The following is a 21,396-nucleotide window of genomic DNA, read 5'->3' as shown; positions in this document are numbered from 1 at the left end:
GCCGTGGGTAGAGCGGCCAGTGTCCCGGTGTGCGGGCTTCATTAGAACACAGCAGCGTTTGTTTTTTTTTAAGTTCATTTATCTATTTTGAGAGAGAGCGAGAGAGAGAGAGAGAAAGCACGATCAGAAGAGGGGGAGAGAGAGAGGAAGAGAGAGAATCCCAAGCAGGTTCCACACTGTCAGTGCAGAGCCCAACGTGGGGCTCGATCCCACAAACTGACGTGACCTGAGCCCAGATCCAAAGTCAGATGCTTAACCCACTGAGCCACCCAGGTGCCCTGCCGCCGTGTCTTTTTAACTGAACAAAGTCTCCCTAGAATATATGTGGAAAAATGTGCAAGAATTAATGACCAAGGAAAAATTAAGCCACCATGATCAAGTTTTTATGGTACTCCTGAGAGTAGACCAAGAGGTCAGCAGAAGAGACTAGAAACGTGGCGTGGTTGACGGAGGTGCTGGGAAAAGTGTAGCTTATTTAGCAAAAGGCATGAGCACAGCTGGCTACTCGGCTACAAGAATGAAGTGGGGTCTCTGTCTTATACAAATAGATGGGTACATTAAAGAATTAAATGGGGGGGGGCGCCTGGGTGGCTCAGTCGGTTAAGCGTCCGGCTTCGGCTCAGGTCATGACCTTGCGGTCTGTGAGTTCGAGCCCCGCGTCGGGCTCTGTGCCAACAGCTGAGAGCCTGGAGCCTGTTTCAGATTCTGTGTCTCCCTCTCTCTGACCCTCCCCTGTTCATGCTTTGTCTCTCTCTGTCTCAAAAATAAATAAACGTTAAAAAAAAAAAAAGAATTAAATGGGAAAAATAAGTATAATTCCAAGAGTGAAAGTATGTCCATCTTAGAGGTGTGGAGTTGGCAAGCCCGAAGGCGGCCGGCCAGAGGGGATAGCGGGCGGGGTCGTTCACGGACACCCGGTGGCCGGGCGAGAGCGGTCACAAAGGCGAGCGAAAGTGGCCCCTGATCGCATCACTCCCGCTGTCTAAACACTTGCCCTCGTCACGGCAGCGAGGGCAGGGAGACGGCCAGGCGCTGGCAATGGGGACGCCGGGCTCCCGCCTTCTGGGGACCATTTTGTGAACCGTATCTCTTCCGAGATAGAATATGCACCCTTCAGCCGCGCTGGGACCCTTGCCCATTAACCGAAAGCGCCGCCGTACTTAAAATCTGCAAATGTGTCTTTACTGTGGCAGTGTTTGCAATTTTAAAAAGAAAAAGGAGGGGCGCCTGGGTGGCGCAGTCGGTTGAGCGTCCGACTTCAGCCAGGTCACGATCTCGCGGTCCGTGAGTTCAAGCCCCGCGTCAGGCTCTGGGCTGATGGCTCGGAGCCTGGAGCCTGTTTCCGATTCTGTGTCTCCCTCTCTCTCTGCCCCTCCCCCGTTCATGCTCTGTCTCTCTCTGTCCCAAAAATAAATAAATGTTGAAAAAAAAATTAAAAAAAAAAAAAGAAAAAGGAAAAATCCTGCATATTATGTGACCCCAGTCAGCAGGTGAAAGAAAGTCTGAGTAAATTATGGCCAGTCCATAAGCTGATATATGCAGCCACTTAAAAGAATCACAGGGGCGCCTGGCCGGCTCAGTCAGAGGAGCGTGCGGCTCTCCATCTTGGGGTCGTGAGTTCGAGCCCCACGTGGGGTGTAGAGATTACTTAAATAAATAAACTTCAAAAAGTAAAGAAACAAGTATTAAGAAACAAAACAATAATTAATCAGAGCCAGACCAGGTGACACAGGAAGATTTCTAGAGCTATTTTGAGAGGGGAGAGGAAGGTGTACTTAACGTCTATATAGAATGGTTCCGTTTTTGAAAACCAGAGGATGCACAGGAGCAGAAAGCCCCCCGCCCCCTTTCCGTGCCCCTGAGGCAGTGGGCGTGGGCTGGCGACGCGGTCCTGTGGTGCCAGTGGTTCCCGCAGACCAGCTGAGCACACGCAGGGCCCGCCGCCCTTCCCGCGGTCAGCCTGTCCCCGCGCTCACGCTGCTCTAACAAGTTCCGTGGGCTGGGTGGCTCACCAGCAGCAGACGTGTACTGCTCTCAGTCCTGGGGGCTGGAAGTCCCAGATCGGGGTGCCAGCGGGGTCCGGCCTGCAGATGGCCGCCTCCCTGTGTCCTCACGTAGGGGACCTGCCATCCTCACAGAGGCCCCCGCTCCTGCTCCATCACGGGGGCGGGGGGCAGGTTTCAACACAGGGATTTGGGGGAACACAGGCATTCAGACCGCCGCAGGTACCGGAACTTTCCTTTCTCCTTTAGGACTTCCTCTGGATAATGCCTTGGCAAGTTCTTTTAACCCAAAGCCTGATAAAAGGAATGTAAAGGACTAGTTAAAGTGAACGGGCCCACGCCACCTGGTGGACCACAGAGAGCTGACCACACGTGTCCCTGCATGTGGACTACGTCCGCACTCACACGTACACGCGTGCACCCGTGCTCTAATCTAAGCTCTCACTGTGCCGTCTACAGGGGGCACAACCACGACCCCTCTCCTGGGGGCGTTGACAAGGCCGGCATCCCACCCTGACCTGCCGTCCCCATCGTCACCGCCCTGAATTCCTGACCCCGGCCTGGTCCCCGCTCTGGTCCCCGCCCGGTTGGTTTTCTGCTCAGTCACCCAGAACCAGCAGCATCACTGGGGCCTGGCAGGCCTGAGAACCCAGGAGGTGCCCCCCCAACCCACAGTTGGGATGAATGAGTGTATGAGGCTCGTGGCTCAAGTTGAGGCTTAAACAACAGTCTTCCGTAAATGTGCGTCCACGTACAGATACGTGTGCCTAAGTCTGCGTGGGTGTGAGCGCGTGTAGAACGTCGGTGCCTCGGGAAGGCCATGCTGCCCGCCGATCCCGCGTGGTTCCCTCTTGTTGCCCACTGGTAGGGGCACTGGGGGAGGGGCCAGGGCTGGAGATGCATCCGCAGACAGGACAGAGAGCACCCGCACCCCGCCCCTGCCTGCCCCTCCCCACCCCCACCCGCCTTGTGGCCCCGTGGCTGTTTTCGTGGCTGCTTGCCGTGTCCCCCCATCCTGCGGACACCAGCCCCTCCCGCCCCCGCCCCCGCCCCCACCTTCCAATCCCCGTGGCACCTGCTGTGTGCTGTCCCGCCGTGTGGCACGTGGGCAGTGGTAAATAACCTGGAGGGTCGTGTACCTGGAGCCTCCAGGCCACATAGTCTCCTGATTGCTTGGCTTTTAATGACCGCCTGGTGTCATACGTCCATTAATTTTGTTACCTGTGGAAACATTCGCGTAAAAATTGGCAAGGGCCAAGGACTAGCCCCCCGTCGCTGTCACACCAGGGTATGAACCCGTTCCCCTGCTGAGGGTTTTTCTGATCAGATCCTCTTGGCCTAATTCATCCATAACTTTCCCTCACACACCGGGTGTGGGAATAAAGCTGGTGGCTGACAGCCAGCACGTGGCGACAGAAACAAGCATCCTCGGGACCAGTGTGAGGTCTTTGCTGGCTCTCCTGCAGCCCTTCGGCCGCCCGGAGGGTGGAGATCGCGGTTCTGGTGGGAAGGGTGCGGGCTGGGGAAAGGCTCGGCGCGGCCGCCGGAGGCTGGAGTGAGTGGGGGGGCCCCCTGCCTTGGTGAAGTCACTGTGCCCTCTGAGAGTCCAGGGGAGAAGCGGGAGGCCAGCCCCGTGGCACCAGAGTCCCCGCTCAGAGTCCCCCTCATCACAGGACAACCAAGATGAAACCCTTTTCTGCTTGTTTATGGCACAAGAAGGGATCCTTCCTCATCTTTCTTGGTCCCAGGGGATGTGGAAGCCCCGCTTGGAGCCGTGGCCCACAGCCACCTCCTCCCTCGTTCCGTCTCGGCAGGCGGGTCAGCGCCCGGCCTGCCTGCGGCTCTCTCGGCGACGGGTGGACAGCGAGGGCGGTGAGGCACGGGGTCTGGCCCAGGGAAGGGTGACTTCTGCGGGGAGAGGAGGAGCCAGGTATGAACCCGGGGGAATGGGGAAGGGCCGCCTGCCGTGTGCAGGGCAGGGGGACTCCGAGATCCCGGCCAGCACAGCCGGCCTCCGGCCCCGGGAGGGTGAGAGGAAAGCTGTCTTGCAGAGACTCGACTGAGTTTGTAAAGCAGAGCCCGCGGAGAACTTTTAGGGCGAGGTTTGAATGCTAGCAGAACGCCCAGTGCTGATGACAAGCCACGGGACCACAGAGTGGCTGAGTCCCATGTGCCCTGCCAGGCCTCGGTGGCGTGTGTCCGTGCAAAACCAGGAGGCGTCCAGCCCAGGCTGACCACAGCCCTGGCAAGGGCAGCCGTTCGCAGGAGCCTCTTTGGTGACTCCCTCTGGAAGAGACGGGTGCCAGGGAAGGAGGCGGTGGGCAGGACGTGTGGCCGCTGTTCTTTCTGGGGCCAGCTTTCCTCGTGAACCCCAGACCCCTGCCTCCACGCTGCGGCTCCATGAAGAACGCCGCTTGGGGCCCTGCTCCCACTAAGGGCCACTCCCTGCCCTTGTGGTTGCCTCCTTTCTGCCCTCACTCACACCTGGGGGATTACTTCATCTGAGCCCCTGGGAGCAGAAAAACCCAGAAAATGCACAGCAGGCGGCAGGGGCGCCTGGGGAGGGGAGACATGGACTGTGGGGCTGAAAGGCAGACTGGTAGACAGGCGGAGGTTCCCCCGTGGCAAGACGGGCCCTTTGCTGGAAGGGGAGGCCCTCTTGTAAGGAGCACCCCGCGTCCCCTGTGCCCTGCACACAGCCCCGGTGCCCACTCCTCCGGCCCTCCCTGGCGCGTCTCCATGCCCCGGAACAGCATCACCAATCCCGCTAAGCTCTGTGGCTGAGGGGGGCCAGCCCTGTCTGCAGGCGGGCACACTGAGGCAGGTGGGAGCGACTTCCTCAGGCCCCTGCACCTGTCAGCCAGAGGGCTCCCGAGCCTTACACTCCTCTGCCCCTGGCCCGCGTGCTGGCTCCGCGGACAACTTGGTGGGTCGGGGGCCTTGTGCCCCAGCTGTGCCGTTGTCTTACTGAGGCACGTGATTTGCACACAGTAACAGCCGCAGATCTGAAGCGTCTAGCCTGGCAAATATGCGCAAGCCCGAACGATCCCCAGGTTGGGGTCTGGCCCCTTCCAGCTCCCGCCGCAGGCCCCGTGTGCCCCGCCCCCTTCGCGGCCCTCCTGCTGGTGAGTGAGTGTCACCGCTGCCACCTGGGGCTAGGTTCTGTCCTGCAGTGACTGACCGAGTCTGCCCTTTGCGCTCCTCGCGTCAGGCTTCTTCTGATGGGAGGTTCATCCTCCTCTTTGCTTGGACCTGTGCCTTGCTCTCCGGCTCCGCGGGGCATTTACTCTGGTGTAAATCTGGCACGATGGGGCCGTGTTCGCAGTGTGGCAGGCGGTGCCGGGCTGGCAGCAGGCGGCTCTCAGCTGCGCGGTCGTCTCTGCCGCCCGACCGTCACAGGTCCGTGTTGGCTGTGTGTGAGTTTGGGGCTGGGAGCGGCCCAGGCCCGAGCAGCCCCGGTCACCGCAGGCATTCGGTGGGTCGTGCAGACAGACCGCCCCGGCGGGGGCCTCGCTCCCCCAGAGCGTGGTTGCCCTGGGAAGACCGAAAGGAGGGGGCGGCTGTTCCAATGCCGCGAGCCCCTGAACCTGGCCTGAGCACGCTGTCTCTGCTGATGTCCTAGGGTGAGCTCCACAGGTACTGTGCCGCACTGAACGAGGGGGACGTCGAATTGAGCAGCCAGAGCCAGAGGGCCAGTGACACCCCCCGCCACCAGCCACCAGACAACGAGACTGACTGCAGCTGGGCCCCGTTTGGTGAGTTCTCCGTCTGTCCACCCCGGTGCATCCCGATCCTGACGCGCGCCGTCCTGCGGCCTCTCGAGCGGCTAGACAGCCAGTCCTGAAAGCGACAGGCAGCCTCGCCGATGTGGGCGGCACTAACGGTGTTCCCGGACGCGACTGCCTGTCCGGGGACAGCTCTGTCCTGCCACCCGCTCGCCTCCTCCCGCAGCTACTGTGCCCGCGGCACCCGCTGACGCCCGGGAGATCCTCTTTCTGGGGAAATCTGCTCAAGAGGACTTGTATTTTGCACCTGTCGGGGCTGAGAGCCAGGCTTTGCCGAGCGGGGACCGTGCTGGACAGGAGAGGGAGCCCCCAGAGGTGTGGGGCGGGGGCTGGCCCGGGGCTGCTGCAGAAAAGCCAGATTAACGCGGGAGGCAAAATGAATAAAAAAACCACCTGCTCCCCACGCACAGTGGGGATTTTCTCTAATCCAGATGACGGCTAGTTAGTGATTATTTGAGAACGTGGCAACTTTCTCTCCCTTTGTCCAGAAGCCAACCGGGTGTCCTGCCACGTTTCCTGTGTTCAAAACCGTCCCTTTCTCCTCCTGTGTCTGCTGCCCAAGTGTAGACAGCAGGCATGTGCACTTTACCACCCGGCCCCAGGACACAGACTGGTATTTGGTGGAAGTAGGCCATACTCACTGTTTCCTGCTGGTTTTCACCCTGTGTAGACCAGGACAACTACCAGCAGCTGCTCGGGGCCCTGGACTACTCGTTCCTGTGCGCGTACGCCGTCGGCATGTACCTGAGGTGGGTCTGCCTGCTTCTCAAGATGCTCGTCGTTCTCGTCCGTTCGCCGCAGGACATGTCTGCGGGCTGCTTACCGCCCTGGCTCTTCTCAGGGGGGAGGGTAAAGCGTGCCGCAGGGCTGATCAACACGAGACCGCCAAGCGGTGCGTGTAGACGCCCCGGACGTTGTGCTGCTCAGGGCGGGCCGTCCGGGGACGGCTCTCGGGGCCCCGGGCTTTCGGAGGCACCGTTAACCCTGCCGTGGGGTGGTCGCCGGGAACAGGGTGCCGGTAGCTCCCGGGGATCGTGTGCAGAGTGATCCTCTCCTCTGTCCCCGGGGCCACCATCTGTTCACACGACCCGGATCGCTAGAGTCACAGCAGTTTAGGGCGTGTGCCGGGCACGTCCCCCTGGCTGCCCGGCTCGCCCCAAACAGCACCTCACCGTCCTCCCTGTGGTTGGGGCACGGACCCCAGAGACACGCAGCTGGGAATAAATCCGACTCAGTGCTGCCCCTCTTTGGGCCTCAGTTTCCCCTCTGCGAAATGGGCACAACAGTGGTTAACTCCCCGGATCATGGCAGGAGAGGATGAGCTAATCCGTGTGGAATGCGCAGAGCAGAGCCCGGCCCGTGGAGTGTTCCCAGCGTCGGTCGCATGTGATTCTCACCCCGTCCTGCATCGACCCAGGAAGGTGGAAGTGTTATGTGGGTAACAGGATTTGTGATTGGCTGATTAAAAACTGGTATCGTGTCAGTCCAGCAGGGTTTAAAAAAAAAAAAATTATAGGGACTAAAGGCCTTCAGCTCAAGGGGCTTTTGTTCAGAGACCCAGTGATCTTCAGAGCTTTGAGCATCGTGGGGACACCTGTGAGCGGTTAGCTTCTCTGTGATATCTACCCAGAGTGTGGCGTCATCCAGACCTGCCCCTGCACCCCAGTGCAGGGTGGGGGTGGTGCCCAGTCAGGCACTTTCTGTTGGTGGAGTGGACGGCCCCTCTGTGTTTCATTTGCATAGCCCTGCAGAACGGGTTTGAATGAACGAATGTGTAAGTTTGGATATGGAAGCCTGTGGTGTGTGCCCCTCCCCTGCTCACGCTCTGTCTCTCTCCCTCTCTCTCAAAAATAAATAAAGCTTAAAAAAAAAATTTAAAAAAAAAAGAAAAAGCCCAAAGGTTGGACTGTTTTTCCCAGTTACTAGAAAACAGTATTTAAATGCAGTTCTCAGCTTAGCGTGATATTGTCCCCTAGGCAACACTTAGCAGGATCTGGAAACAAGGTTGGTGTCACAACCGGACAAGGGGTGCTTGGCATCTCGTGGGCCGAGACCGGGGCCGCTGAGCATGCTACGGCACAAAGAGTGACCCGACCCCACGGGTCAAGAGGGTTGAGGTTAAGAAGGCTTTAAATAAGAGGGTCTTACTGTTGCTTATGTATCAGCAAAGATAACGTGTCATGAAACTCGCCAGTGAGGGTTTATTAACAAAATTCTGCCTCGTGTAGAATCCAGAGTAGACTCGTGGCTGTAACAAAGGCATACACTGCTTCTTTGGATGGCCCTTTAGTGACACTGTGACACGTGGCTCAGGAAATGGATCGTTTGTATGTCGCGTGAACCGCATACGGGGGCACCTACATCAGCCCAGACCTTCCTAGCAGGTGCGCCCTGGCCTTTGGTCCCGGTATGAATCGGATGTCAGGTGGAATGGTGTCCGTTCCCTTAGGCCTTTTCTTTAGCGACTTGGAAGCAGAGACTAAATTTGGGCCCAGTGTCATATAGCAAGACTGGAGAACATGTGTCAGCCCTGGCCGACGGCACTAGCTCTGTCCTGTGACGCCCAGGCAGGTCAGCCAGCCCCTCCGAGACACGTCTTCTCTCCTCTGAAGCCAGCGGGTTGAAGCAGAGAACTTGCTTAGCTCTAGAACGCTCTTGAGTTTGTGACCGGTTTCTCCCCAGCTTAAAATCTGACCTGAATGTTGTTTCTAATTTTTTTTTTAATTTTTTTATGTTGATTTATTTTCGAGAGAGAGAGAGAGAGAGAGAGAGAGAGAGAGACAGAGCGTGAGCAGGCGAGGGACAGAGAGAGAGGGAGACACAGAATTGAAGCAGGCTCCAGGCTCCGAGCTGTCAGCACAGAGCCCGACGCGGGGCTCAAACCCACAAACTGTGAGATCACTGACCTGAGCTGAAGTCTGACACTCAACAGACTGAGCCACTCAGGCACCCCTGTTTCTAATTTTAAGTTACTTCCTCTGCCTTAGTCATTTGCCTCAGTCACCGGTGTGGTGTTAGGTAGATTGGCTTTATTTGGGGACTCCAGAAGGACAGGTTTTCTAGTGTGTTGGTTCTTGAGATGAAAGACAGAATCGTGGAGATGGTTCCCAGAGCATTGTTCACGGGCAGGTAGGGGTCACTCTCCATTAAGTTTCTTGTTTACCCGGATCCCTTAACGGCCACGTGGAAGAAAATGTGACCCGTGGTTTCTCATGGCTGCAAAAGCCTCCCAGTTACCTGGGATTATTCTGGGTTTTGTGCACTGAACAAGTGACACTGTCACGTTGCTCCTTGGTGGCCCTTCCCCTAAGGCGGTGAGAGGCCACCCTGCCCCGGGCCCTTCACCCACAGCGACCCCACCGGAGCACCAGACGGCTCTGGGAAGGAGCTGTCCAGCCAGCTGCTCATTTTGAGCCACCTTGCCGGTGGAAAGGAGCATGTCACCCCCTGTCCCCGACCTCACGCTCCAGTCTGTCCGTCTTCAAACCAGGTCACAGGTCAGCAGGTCAGCAGGAAGGCAGCTGGCAGAGCCCCTCCAGCCCGGCGTGTTAACGCAGGGGACTCGGTGACAGCTCGGGGGCGAGCGACTAACCGAGGCCACACCTGATCCCTTTCATGACACGCCTACATCTGCCCTTCCAGATGTTTGAACACTATGCACAGTTACTGGATGCTGTTTACAGAAAAACGCGTTTAACTAGCAGGACGAGATTTTGGTTGTTTTAATTGGCAACCATCACAGGCAAGTCATAGTGTTTGAGGTTTATTACTTGACGGTTAGTGGCTTTTACTAGAAATAAAGTCCTAAGAGATGTTGCCAATTGCCAATTTCTGGTTAATAAGTGCTCCACCGGAGACAGCTGTGATGAAATCTTCCTGGAAACTGTAGCGCATCGGAGTTCTGAAAGCTCAGAGAACAGCGTGAAAACATCCGGAAAGATCCGGACCCTTCACGTTGTGGGTGTGTTTGTTTTCTCATGTTCGCTTCTTTCTTCTCCGTCCTCAGTGGCATAATAGGGGAACGCCTGCCCATTCGGTATTACCTGACTTCTGGGATGCTGGCCAGTGGTGCTTTTACCGCCCTGTTTGGATTAGGGTATTTCTACAACATCCACAGTTTCGGCTTCTACGTGGTAACTCAGGTGAGGTCTGGGTCCACGGCTCCCCACGGATGGGGTTTCCGTGATGAATCGGACTGGGCCTTTCTGCCACGAGAGAAGGCTGCCTGGGGGTAGGGGTGCACGGGGTCCTGTCTGCCGTTGGGGTCGGTGCTGGCACAGGAAGTTCTGTCCTTGCAGTAGCTGTGAGGCCTCCCTTAGTCCTGGGACCTGCCTCTTAAATCCTCCCCCCCCCCGAGCCCCCCGCTGGGCACTGAGGCAGGGAGCCTGGGAGCCCTGCCGCCCAAGTGTGGGAGATTTCGTGTCCTGTGGCCCATTTGACCTGTCTCGATGGAGGGACACAGGGTGGCAGGGGTGGGAGGAAGGGAGCACTCTGGAGCTGCTGGCGGGAGGTTGGCGTCGTGGGCGGTCAGCAGGGCGGAGAGGAGAGAGCCCCACCGTGCTCCAAGGGGAGTAGAGCCAGGCCGTGGGCTCTGCCCTTCCTGCCGGCCCATCTGCCCTGGTGTGCCACTGCCCCCGCCCTGCCCCGCCCTGGGTGAACATCGACCACAAGTGAGAAATGACAGAAATACTCGTGCCCAGCCTCTGAGGCTCTCCAGAGCCTGAGGGTGTCATCAAATCATCAAAGCCAACTGTCCGGAATTTGCTTTTCAAATGCTGCCGTTGGACTTGAACAAGTTTGGCTGTTTTAATGACAACAGCGATTCACACTTTACAGTAAAATAAAAAACTAGAAGGAAGGAAAAAAGCTTCCCAGAGTCCCAGCTTGTTCCTAGAGGGAAGGCAAGCCGGACAGGCCCAGGAACGTTGTAGGGGGCAAAGGGGGGCAGCTCCTGTTGTGCCCTTGACCCCGGATGCCCTGGAGACTAAAGCAGACCTGCTCGCGCTTCTTGAACCTTCTGAGAGCGTCAGCCCGGGCGCTGTTGGAACGTGGAGAAACGCTTCCCCGAGCTCTGCGTCCAGCCCGTTCTCCTCTCAGAGGCTCAGGCCACAGAAGTGAAAGCACTTATCTATGATTTCCATGCACGTGTGTGTGTGTGTGTGTGTGTGTAGCTGAAAACATATCCGTGGCTGTTGAGGCTCCCATCAAGGAGGGTTTTGCTGCCTTGCTGCTGTGGGAGTCCCCGCTGTGCACCCAAACTTGCAAAGAACCGGGGAAGCGAGCGCCTGTGAGCCTGGCCTGAAGACGGCCGCGTGCGCCTTCCCGCCTGCCGTCAGCCCTCCTTTGCCCCTGTCACAGATCATCAACGGACTGGTGCAGACCACCGGCTGGCCCAGCGTCGTCACCTGCCTCGGCAACTGGTTCGGAAAAGGAAGGTGAGAAAAGGCACCCGCTTTCAGCACCATTTACTTTTTAAGATTCTGACGCAAACCAGACCACGTCATTTTTAGTCATTCTTTGGATCCGCTGCGGAAGAAGCCGCTTTTGCTAGCCTGCTCTCTCAAAGATGATTGACACTCTGGGGTTCTGAGATTCAGGTGGGCCTTTGTCCCTGTCGCGGGCTGCGGGAGCGTGTCGTTCTGCGCAGCTGGTCACCCGCGAGCCTGGCAGAAAACACGGAGCTTAGGGCCCGGCCCCAGGTCTTGTGAAGCAATAAGTATATCGTCCCAAGACAGGAAGGCACCTGGAAGGGTGACAGGTCCTGAGCTGCACTCAGTGTTTGGCGATGGGCCCACGGTCTGTGATTTCTGCATGGTGCACGGCGTGGCCAGGCCCGAGAGCACACAGCGCTGGGAGCCACGGGGAAAGCAGGGAAGCAGGGCCAGAACCCACCGCCGTGAGCCCGGGTTCGATCCTTCAGCCGGTGGGGTCCTCGACGTGAGCTTTTGCTCATGGGGTATCTCCTCAAACGATTGCATTTGTTTTTAAAGTTTATTTTTAGTTTTGAGAGACAGAGACAGCATGAGTGGGGGAGAGGCAGAGAGAGGGTGAGAGGGAGAATCCCAAGCAGGCTCCGAGCCGTCAGCCCAGAGCCGGATGTGGGGCTCCAACTCCTGAGCCGTGGGATCACGACCTGAGCCGAATCCAGAGTCAGACGCTCAACCGACTGAGCCCCCCGGGTGCCCCAGATGATTGTATTTCAGTTACGGAGGCACAAATGTAAATGTGGGGCCTTCCAAGAAGGTCAGGGAAAGGCTTCTTTCCTCTTTGTAAGCACAGAATAACAAAGCTCTGAGAGGGACGTGCAGTGCCACGGCCTGACGTGTGTCCCGCCAGACAACCTTGCGGGAGTGGCATCCACGCTGCCCGTTGATTTCGATGTTGCCTCGCACCCGCCGTAGGCACCGTCTGTCCTCCACCTGCTGGTCCGCTGAAGCTTCTCGACATCATTGGCCGTCTTGTGTTTTGTTGTGTTGCAGGCGAGGTTTGATTATGGGGGTCTGGAACTCCCACACGTCCGTGGGCAACATTTTGGGGTCCTTGATTGCCGGCTACTGGGTGTCCACGTGCTGGGGCCTGTCCTTCATCGTGCCCGGGGCCATTGTGGCAGCGATGGGGATTGTGTGCTTTCTCTTTCTCATTGAACGTAAGTACCCCGGCCTTGGAGATGGCGCCCCGGGAGGGCCTCGCGGGGCGAGTTGTTAAGAGAATGGGCTGTGTTGGCCCCTCGTGGGCCCGCGGTCGCCCTGGCTCTCCCCTTGCCAGGTAGCCTTCTGTCTTCAGGTCTGGCTGGGTTTGCTGTCATCTCCTGATTTCTGGAGTAACTGATGTTGAGATTCCTCCCATCCCAACCTGCCCTCCTGCCCCGCGGCGCAAGGTGCGCGTGGCTGGCCCGGTGCCGGCAACGTCACGTCTGCCCGAGGCCTGCCACGCTGCTCACCTGCCGGGGTGCAGCGCCCAGCCCGCGTGGCCGCACCTGCTCACCTGTCTTGCCGACGCAGACTGGTACCTCGCCGGCTTGTCTGTCTTCTGATAAGATCTACCTTAGACAATGTCACCAAGTCATTGCACAACCCAAGACCAGATGTCCTAATCAGGTGAAGAGTGTTCTACCAGAAACTCAAATTCTTTGCCCCATTCTAGACTCAATACCACACTCTGACTTAATTGAATTTGAAATCAGTTTTCAAAGTAGAGATCCGGCAGGGACAAGGAGTCCTGGCAGTACCTCCAGTGGGAGAGAAGCTGCCGAAAGTGTCGGGTGTCGAGGCGTCCCCGTCCCACAAGCTGTTCTGAGGGGTCACGTTTGGCATTTACTTCTTTGATTTGGCTTCAGGGAAAACAAAATCATATGGTGCAGCACAGCTCCCCACTGTTGACTCCCAGGTAGGGACCCTCAGGAGCCCGGCTACGCCCTCCGTGCTGGGCATTCATTGTCACTTCAGCTCTGAGTTCGGGCTGCCGGCTTCGTCACCCGGGACGTTGAGGTCTGTTTGACCCAGCTTCTCACTTCTTGTTTCTTGCTGCTAAAGGTAACCTTTCCGTCTTAAAGTGACTACCATCAGCTGTGCGGGTGTGAGGCTCCAGGCCAGCCTTGTCAGTGAGAGCGAGGCCGTGGTCCGCTGAGGCCTGGGGTGCACCGCGGGCGGGCACGGGGAGGGGTGGCTGCGGCTCACCCCCTCTTCCCCCTCCTCCGGGGCCGAGGACACTATTTGCAACGCGTCCACGTGGCCAGGACCAGTGGATCGTGAGACGGACAGGGGTTTAGAGCCGCCTCACCCACATACCCAGCCTGTGGCGGGCAGCCATAGCTTGGGTACCACGGAGTTCCGGGAAAGGTCCCCGTGTCCCCTGTTGTCTCCACGCTGGCTCCCTGGCACCTGGAGCTCGGTCCCGGGGCTCTCCAGAGTGTTCCTTACGCATTAGTCATCTGGAGAACAATGCGCGTCCTCTTTGCTCGTGCGCAGGGGCCCCCGGGTGTGTCCACGGCACCTTTTTTTTCTCTTCCCCAACCAAGGAAGGGTGGTTTAGGGGGAAAGAGGAAATGTGACACGGAATGAGGTGTGTGGCAGGAGCGGTTAATCTGCCAGCCCGGCCGGGATCGTAGCACCGTTCGGGTCGGTTTTCCCGGGCGGGGCCTCGTCCCCCACCCCGGACAGGGTTTCCAAGAACAAGGAAGCTGTGGTTCGTCCTCCGTAGGCAAACGAGAGCCCCCTTCCCACGGAGCCACCGCTCCTGTGTCTTCCGAGGGGGCGGGACAAGGCAGAGAGGGTCCACGCAGGGCTCTCCTGGAGCTGCCCTCCCACCAGCCCTGCTCGGGGACCCCCTCTCCGTCCGGCGCCTGCGGTGACCCCCGAGCTGCTTTCCCGGCCCTGCCGAGCCGTGAGGCCAGGGACCCTGCCCAGGAAGTTGTCCGGAGGCTTACAGATCCCCGGGGACAGACGCACACCCGCAGACCTGCACTTCGTTCTCCTGCTCCTGGGTCGTCCTTGACCTGAGGAGAAAGGCCACGTGCTGATCACGGGGGCGGCCTGAGGCACCCTGGGCAGGGCGGTGCTGTGGGACGGAGGCCTGGACTCGGAGCCCGTGTCCCCGGCCCCGTCCAGGCGGCTTTGCGCCCTCGCCACAGGCGACACGGGCCCTCGGCCGAGCCCCTGTGCCTCCCCTCCACTGCTCCACCCGCGGCGTCTGCCCACTCCCCCTTCCCAGCCTCCCCACACCCGCCCTCCTGCTCCCACACCCTTCACGGTCTGGGGCAGGTTTCTCGGGGAACCTGCCCCCCCCCCCCCGCCCCCAGAGCCAGATCAGTCACCTGGTCCCCGCCCTCACCCCGCCTCGCCCGGCACTGCCTTCGGACTAGGCTTACCCTGTTCTTTGCCCTGGACTTGAGTCATCTTTCAGGCCCTCTGAGTAATTAGTGGCCCTTCTTGTGTCACCATTCTGTGTCACCGTACAGCAGGTGCCTTCTGTGTCCCCGGCACCGTGCCAGGCTCGCTGCAGGTATAGTCGCGTGGACCTCCAGGGCCGTGGGTGCCCTGCCCCAGGTCACACGGTAGACGGTGAGGTTGGGGTGTAACAGGTGCCTGCTCACCCATTCAGACTTTCTCGCACTTTGGCCACAGACCCCTTAGGTCCCTGGGATGTGTTCTCGTGGATACGGTTCAAAAGGTTTTTTTTGTCATTTAGGTGATAATTAAAAAAACCAAACTCTGTCGTAAACGCTATTTTCTGTCACAGAGACAATATGCATTTGAGAGACGTTTTCTTGCAACAGAGAGTGTAGGTTTTTCTTAAGTCTGTTTGTCAAACCGGGGTTCCCTAGGACCCAGAGACTTGAGAGATTATCTCTGGGGCTGTGGGAACTCTTCTCTTAGAAAGCGTCTGAGAGACGCCACACATGGGTGTCTTCTCTGCCACCGTCGCTCCATTACGTGAGCCCCTTTCTCCCGGTGAAGTGAAAGACTGGCTTTGCTCGTGGGACGCGCACTCCCCTGACCGCAGCCCCCCTTCCCGCCCTCGCCGCGCACGTGAGGCGGCCTCCACCCCTCCTCGCCCTGCCTCCGGCCCCCCTGTCCCCGCAGGCCCTTCTCTTTCCTGCCGGGGATGTCGGAGCCCCCGAGGAGGCCCCCCGACGGGAGCCAGGAGGAGGTCGACAGGGCTCGTGACCCCATCGCTCCGGTGCGCGGGCCAGACTTGCCATCCGTACCTGTCGGCAGGGGACCTCATCCCGCAGTACAGGCCCCCCCGACCCCCAAGTGGGCCTCTCTACTCTATGCCGCCCTGTCTGGGGAAGCCCCCTGCGCCCGCCACACACCCCGTCTCCCCGCAGCCGTGGTCGGGGGGGCCTCTGTGCGCGCGGCTCTGACGGGCACTGCCGTGTGCTGACCGCTGACTTTCCTCTGGAGGCGGCGCCTCTAGCCGGCCTCGTGGGACGAGGTGCTTCTGTGGTCCCCTGACATTCCCTCGTGCCGGGACCCCAGGCGCCACGCGTGAGCTGGCGTGAGCAGAGAGAACCCGGCGTGCAGGCTCAGACCCTTCCCGTCCTCCTCGCCCGGGCCCCGGCCAGGCTCTCGTGCATGAGGCCCGTCTTCGCGTGTCCCCCGTCAGCCCGGGTCCACGTGGACGCAGGGCACGTCAGCCTAAAGGAGGCCGCTTGCCCTCCCCCACAGCAGAACAAAACTGGGGCCTTTCTGCCGGGGGAGGGGGGACCGTGTTCTGTCCCCGTGACCGGGAGGCTCCGTGTGCACGGTGATGACGGCCAGCTGTCAGGACGGGCGATGCTGCCGGCAGAGCCCTCAACACAGGGGAGGCCAGTCGACGTGCACCTTGCTGGTTTCTCTCCGCTCCCTCCCCACCCTTCTCGTGACCGGCGTCCCTCCCGGTCCCCCGTTCTCAGGCCCCTCTGGGTCGGCCTGGGAAGCCGCTCTCTGGCATGTCCCATCCGAGCGTCCTTTGTGCTGATGCCCCGTACAGTGAAGGCCGTATCGTGGGGACTGGCCGAGCCTCATGAGGAGTGGCGACCCCTGACTGACCCTTGGGGACCTCACAGGGGCCTCCCTGGGGAAGGCCACTTGCGCACTGCTGACATCTCTATAAGCAGTGACGGCACATCTCAGGTGTGCCACCGGGACCGCCAGTGCCAAGCGGCCACGCACGGCGGACGTGGAAGAGCTGCTGGTCCAGCAGAATGTGTGTTCAATCCGGTGGGGCCCCCTGTGGCTGTCACCCCCGTGTCCCCAGAGGGAACTCAGCTGTGGGAAGTTGAAAGTCACCAAAAGTCCCAAAAAGACCCGGATTCTGGGTAGGAGGAAGGGCCGGGCTGTTTAAGGCAGTGTCTGGGTTCCAAAGCAGGGGGTCCTGGGGGCCATCTGGGTTTCAAAGCCGTTCCGAAGGGACCTGTGTATCCCGTTAGGGCGGCCGTCTGGCTTCCGAAGCAGGGGGTCCGCGCCCCCCAGCTCCTGGAGGCTGTGAGTCTGGCTGTCGGCTCTGTGGCTTTGCACCTGTCCTTCCTTCTTCGCGTTTCGATAAAAGGCATTTTGCTCTGTATCACGATAGATGTTTGGTCCCCACTAACTCTTATTCGTAATTCATTCTGTAATGTTAACGAGTCCATCACATATGTTGAAAGTGACCAGCTGCTCCAAAGAGGCTTGTCCCACGTCTACAGTTCTTTCTGATTCCTGTCCTTACGTGCATTTTCCATGGCCTGTCATCGTAGCACACATGTGCTCTGCTTATTTTTATATGTCCCACGTTTTCACACGTGTGACGGTCTCCCTTTGCCGGTGGCTCCCTCTGCCATGCTGTGGGCACTGGGGGAGCACGTGGTCCCGGGGACGGAAAGAGGGGGCGTGGGGCGGCCTGGCGGGTTGACCAGCTGCAGCCTCACCCCGCTGGGCAGCCGTCTTTCCCTTCCGTCTGGTCAAGTATCAGATGGCTCGTGGCAGTCTCATTTCTTGCGGTGGAAGCTGTCAGGCCTGGGTTCACACGTTGCTCTGTTTGGTGTTTCAGATCCCAAGGACATCGCCTGCTCTTCCTCCCTGGTGGCGGTAAGGACTCCCTCTCCACTCCTCACGTCTGCCAGGACTGTGTGCCGTCGGCTAGGTGTCTGCCGACCGCCGCCAGTCTGGCTGGTCTGTGCGGTGTCAGTGGGTAGCCAAGTGTGGACAGGGTCCCACCCTCGAAGTATTGGCAGTGCCAGGAGAGGGCTAGTCATGACCATGGCGACAGACCCCCAGACAAGAAGTTTGGAGCAGTCCGGGCCGCGACGTCCCCCCCAGAGGCTGACCTGAGGCCGGGCCCCTGCTCCTCTGCCGCGCCCAGCAGGTGGTGTCCCTTCCCCGGGCGGAGCCCCTGTGGCCCTCACGCCCAGTTCCCCGCTGCCCATGGAGCAGTCCCCGCGGGCCACCCTCGCTGACTTCACGTGCACGTTTCCTGCCTTCCCTCCAGCCCACGCTGGGCCGTCGAAACAGCCCGCCAGGGTCCCTGCAGCCTCAGATGCGTCAGCACCCCAGCCTCTTCCTTCCCCCGTCCTCTGTGCTCTCACCGCTGGAGATACGTTCGGGCCCTGCCTCAGCACCCCCTGTGCGCCGGTGTGGAGTCCCAGCGGGGCCTCTCCCTGAGCAACACGGTCACACAGGGCACTGCCCGCCTGCCACCCCCGTAGAGGCGTCTCAGACGAGCCACGACCCAGTAATCTCTCCACCTCACCCCATAAACAGCCGGGCCCCGGCTGTCCCCGTCTCAGTCGGGGAACCACTGTCCCCCCGGTGGGCAGGCCAGCTCCTGGGACGTCACGTCCACCAGGCTGGCCCCTGGCACCGTCCTCTCCCCTCTGAGCCACTGCTCATCAGTTTCCTCAAACACGGAGCCCTTGCTCCTCCCAAACCCATGTTTCACGCTTTGCCTGGGAAGTCAGGGCACATCACTGACTTGATTAACCGCCTCCTACTCTACCCGGCTTTACCCAGTACATCTCGTTTACCCCTTGCCGCTGGTCTCCCCAGTGGGAGGTGACCGCGCAGGCAGGAGCTCCTCTCGCTCACGGCCAAGGCCCACTGCTCCCGGACCAGCGCCCGCCGCAGTGCAAGAGACGGAGCCAGAGACTCCCTCTTGTTAATTACTTGGAGCCTTTAAGCACAATCTGAAAAGAGGGGTTCTGATGCCTTATTGAATGAAAACAAACCCGATTTTGAAAATCACGACCTTCGGGAAGGTTAACACATTAAAAAAAAAACCTATAGTTGATATTGTAAAACATTTTAAAGGCATTTTCCTGCCGCGAGCATGAATTTCCGTTTCAAAGCTCGTAAGGATCGGTTTTTGGTTGTGCAGTGACTAGTGTCCGTGAAAACGCCCTGCCCTGAATCGCGCTGCTGACCCCGGCAGGGCCTCTGTTCCACACTCGTTAGAGAAGGACACTGCCCTGTATCGTTTCTACAGGCCTTTCCGTCCGTCACTGAAAACTGTCTAAGCCAGTAAGGACGATTAGGTTGCCGTAATCAGCATTTTTACGTTTCCTTATCCCTCAGTCTTGGCTTATTCGTCAAGAAAGATCTTCTTTCCACGTCTTTTGTCTGAGGGTCCAGAGCCCCCGATTACCTGTTGCTTTATCTTAGTCGTGTGTCTTGCTCCCCCCGGCGCCTGTCCTGGGACGTGTTGCACGGTGCCCCTTGCTCTGGGGTGGCCACTGCGGTCGCCGCCGTCCGTTCGGGAATCGCTGTAACGCTCTGCTCTTCTGACCCAGCATTCGAGGGGCCACGAGAACAGCGCACACAGATTCAGGCTGCAGAAGCAAGTCTTCGCGGACAACGAGAACAAGCCCCTGGTGAGTCGAACGAGCCCCCGCCGCCTTGCGGAAATCCGAGCCCTGCCTCGGTGACAGACTTGGGCCTCGCGTTTCCTGCACGAGACCTGAGCCTGCCCCTGCGCGATTTCTCTGGGCAGCAGGCTGGACTTACTTTAAGTCTGTAATCAAATTTGGAAGCGATGCCCTCATTCAACGGCTGTGCTCAGCGTTCAGTGTCCCAGGCGTGCTCCGCGTCAGGCCACGCCCTGAGCGGCAGTCACACCGTCGCCGCTGCTCCCGTGGACTCACGTTCTGGGGGGGCGGGTGGGGGACAGAGGGGAAACCAGCAGCTTCCTGCAGCAGCTAAATGCCAGGCACAGAGCCCGCCGAGACGGGTGAGCGGGCGCTGGTTCAGGCCTCGTGTGGGGAGCCATCCCTAAGCAGGGGGCGTGGACAGAGCCGTGAAGGGGGGCGGGCCTGAGCGGACCTGGGCCAGGGGGTTCAGGGGCCACACAGGGAGGGCTGGCGAGTGAGGTGGGCCCAAGAGATAACGTAAAATCATCTCCTAGCCCTCCGCACTGCCACTCCCGTGTTACAGAGGAGGAAACTGAGGCACCGAGTGCTCAGCTGCCCGCCTGGTCCTCCTCAGAAGGGAAGCCTCGATGCAGCCGGTGGGCCTCCTCCCTCCAGGATACTGCCAAGAACTTTCTCGTATGGCTCCGCTTCACTGACCACACTGAGCCACAGGGGCATTTTGGATTCGTTTTAGTCATTGAAATAACAAGCTGTTTGCTTTTTCAGTCAGACAGCTAGAAGGATACATGCTCCACGTGGGCTTCTTTTTTTTTCTTTACTGCCTAAGGAAGTTTATTTGTGGTGGCTGAAGTAACGGAAAAGGGAAAACTGACGTCTCGCACGTCTTGGTTCTCGGAGTTGGGGGAAATGCCGCCGGAGTCCTGTAAACTCTCTACTCTCAGCTGAGTGTGCATGTCAACAATTGGGTGTGTTAGTTCGGGCCGCCGGAACAAGAATACCGCGGACTGGGTGGCTTAAACGACGCGCGTTTTTCCCTCGCATTTCAAACGTTTGTTTCTGGAGGCTGGAAGTCCAGGATCAAGGCACCGGCAGGTCTGGGGTCTCGCAGACGCCTGCCTTCTCCGTGGATGCTCAGAGACAGAGCACAGGGAGAGACGCGGGCTCCCGGGGCCTCTTCTCACAAGGCGCTGATCCCATCGTGACCTCTCTGCCCACCACTAGGGGCTTGGGGTCCCACACGGGAATTTGGGAGGAACACGTATAGTCGGTCCACACCGCCAGATGTTAATCGATGTCCAAGTGGCTGTGACTCCCCTCTGGCTGTTACTGAAGACGCACCTTTTCCTCTGAGGCGAGACCCCCAGGCCGCGTGTTCTGGCAGCGTGCCACCCGGTACGGCTAACCACGTCTTCTGAGCGTAACTTCCCTCTTGCCTTCTGTTGACCACCATGTCACCAGAGGGACAGTGGCGTGTTTAGAGGCCCTGGCGGGTCTTTTCAGGCCCGGCCACACCACAGGCTGGCCTTGATGTGCCCGTGACCGGGCAGATTTTGGTCCCATGTCCCTTACACGGCACCCACTGAAGTGGGGGGGTGGGGAGGAGGGGGCTCTTGGGTCACCAGGCAGGATGTCCCTCCAGTTTGGCAGGACACCCTGTTGTCCCCTCTCCCGGAGTGACCGAGCTCGGATCCGCGGGGCCCAGAGTTGAGCAGCGCCCACCCCCTCATCACCTTCATCACCGTGGCGTCTGGGCCACGCGTGATTCTTAGCAACTTGGCGAGAAAAGACGTGAAGCCAGGGGCGCGTGGGGAGGCGAGTTCGAACAAAGAGGGAGAGGCTCAAGCATCACGAGCCAGGTGGACCCTCTTCCACGGGGTTCTTTGTGATGCTCGGCTTGTGGCTGGCTGGTGGGAATTTGTCACCCTTGGCGGCCCACGTCACCGTCATCCTCGGCTTCTCTGAGGGTCTTTCTGGCCATCCAGGGCTCAGCCAATGCTTAGCACTGAGTGGGCGTTTTAATGCCAAAGGTGATTCCACGTGGCGCACCGGTGGGAATCCACGCTCTCTGGGGGAGACCTTCCTCGGTGTGGCTGCGGGCAGCACAGGGCATGCCGTGGGCTTGGGTTTCCGTTGGGGCAGCATTGCACGCTTCCCCTCTGCCCGCCGTGTGCACGCGTCTGTGTTCATCGCATGGAGCCCTTTTGCCCTCTGAGTCCTGAGCCTAGGAGCGGGCTGCCTTGGTTGAGGAAGCTCTGCCCCTGCTGGTGCCGTCAGATCCCCTGGG

The 21,396-nt window shown here is 59.3% G+C and overlaps 1 protein-coding gene across 8 annotated transcripts in view; it reads left to right on the top strand.

Annotated features, from left to right (window-relative positions):
- Window positions 1-21,396, top strand: part of SLC37A1 (solute carrier family 37 member 1) — an 87,281-nt gene that overhangs the window by 39,444 nt on the left and 26,441 nt on the right. For all 8 annotated transcript variants that reach the window (XM_040483845.1, XM_040483841.1, XM_040483844.1 and 5 more), the window contains 7 exons: window positions 5,626-5,758; window positions 6,459-6,537; window positions 9,795-9,930; window positions 11,147-11,223; window positions 12,268-12,434; window positions 17,300-17,337; window positions 19,035-19,115. In XM_040483845.1, the coding sequence (XP_040339779.1) occupies window positions 5,626-5,758; window positions 6,459-6,537; window positions 9,795-9,930; window positions 11,147-11,223; window positions 12,268-12,434; window positions 17,300-17,337; window positions 19,035-19,115 (711 nt within the window). The remainder of the gene's footprint in view (window positions 1-5,625; window positions 5,759-6,458; window positions 6,538-9,794; window positions 9,931-11,146; window positions 11,224-12,267; window positions 12,435-17,299; window positions 17,338-19,034; window positions 19,116-21,396) is intronic.

Source organism: Herpailurus yagouaroundi, unplaced genomic scaffold, assembly GCF_014898765.1.
Source record: "Herpailurus yagouaroundi ecotype Mexico unplaced genomic scaffold, PumYag 162, whole genome shotgun sequence".
NCBI lineage: Eukaryota > Metazoa > Chordata > Mammalia > Carnivora > Felidae > Herpailurus > Herpailurus yagouaroundi.
Note: the sequence above shows the minus strand (reverse complement) of the source record. Positions and strands in the feature narration are given on the sequence as shown.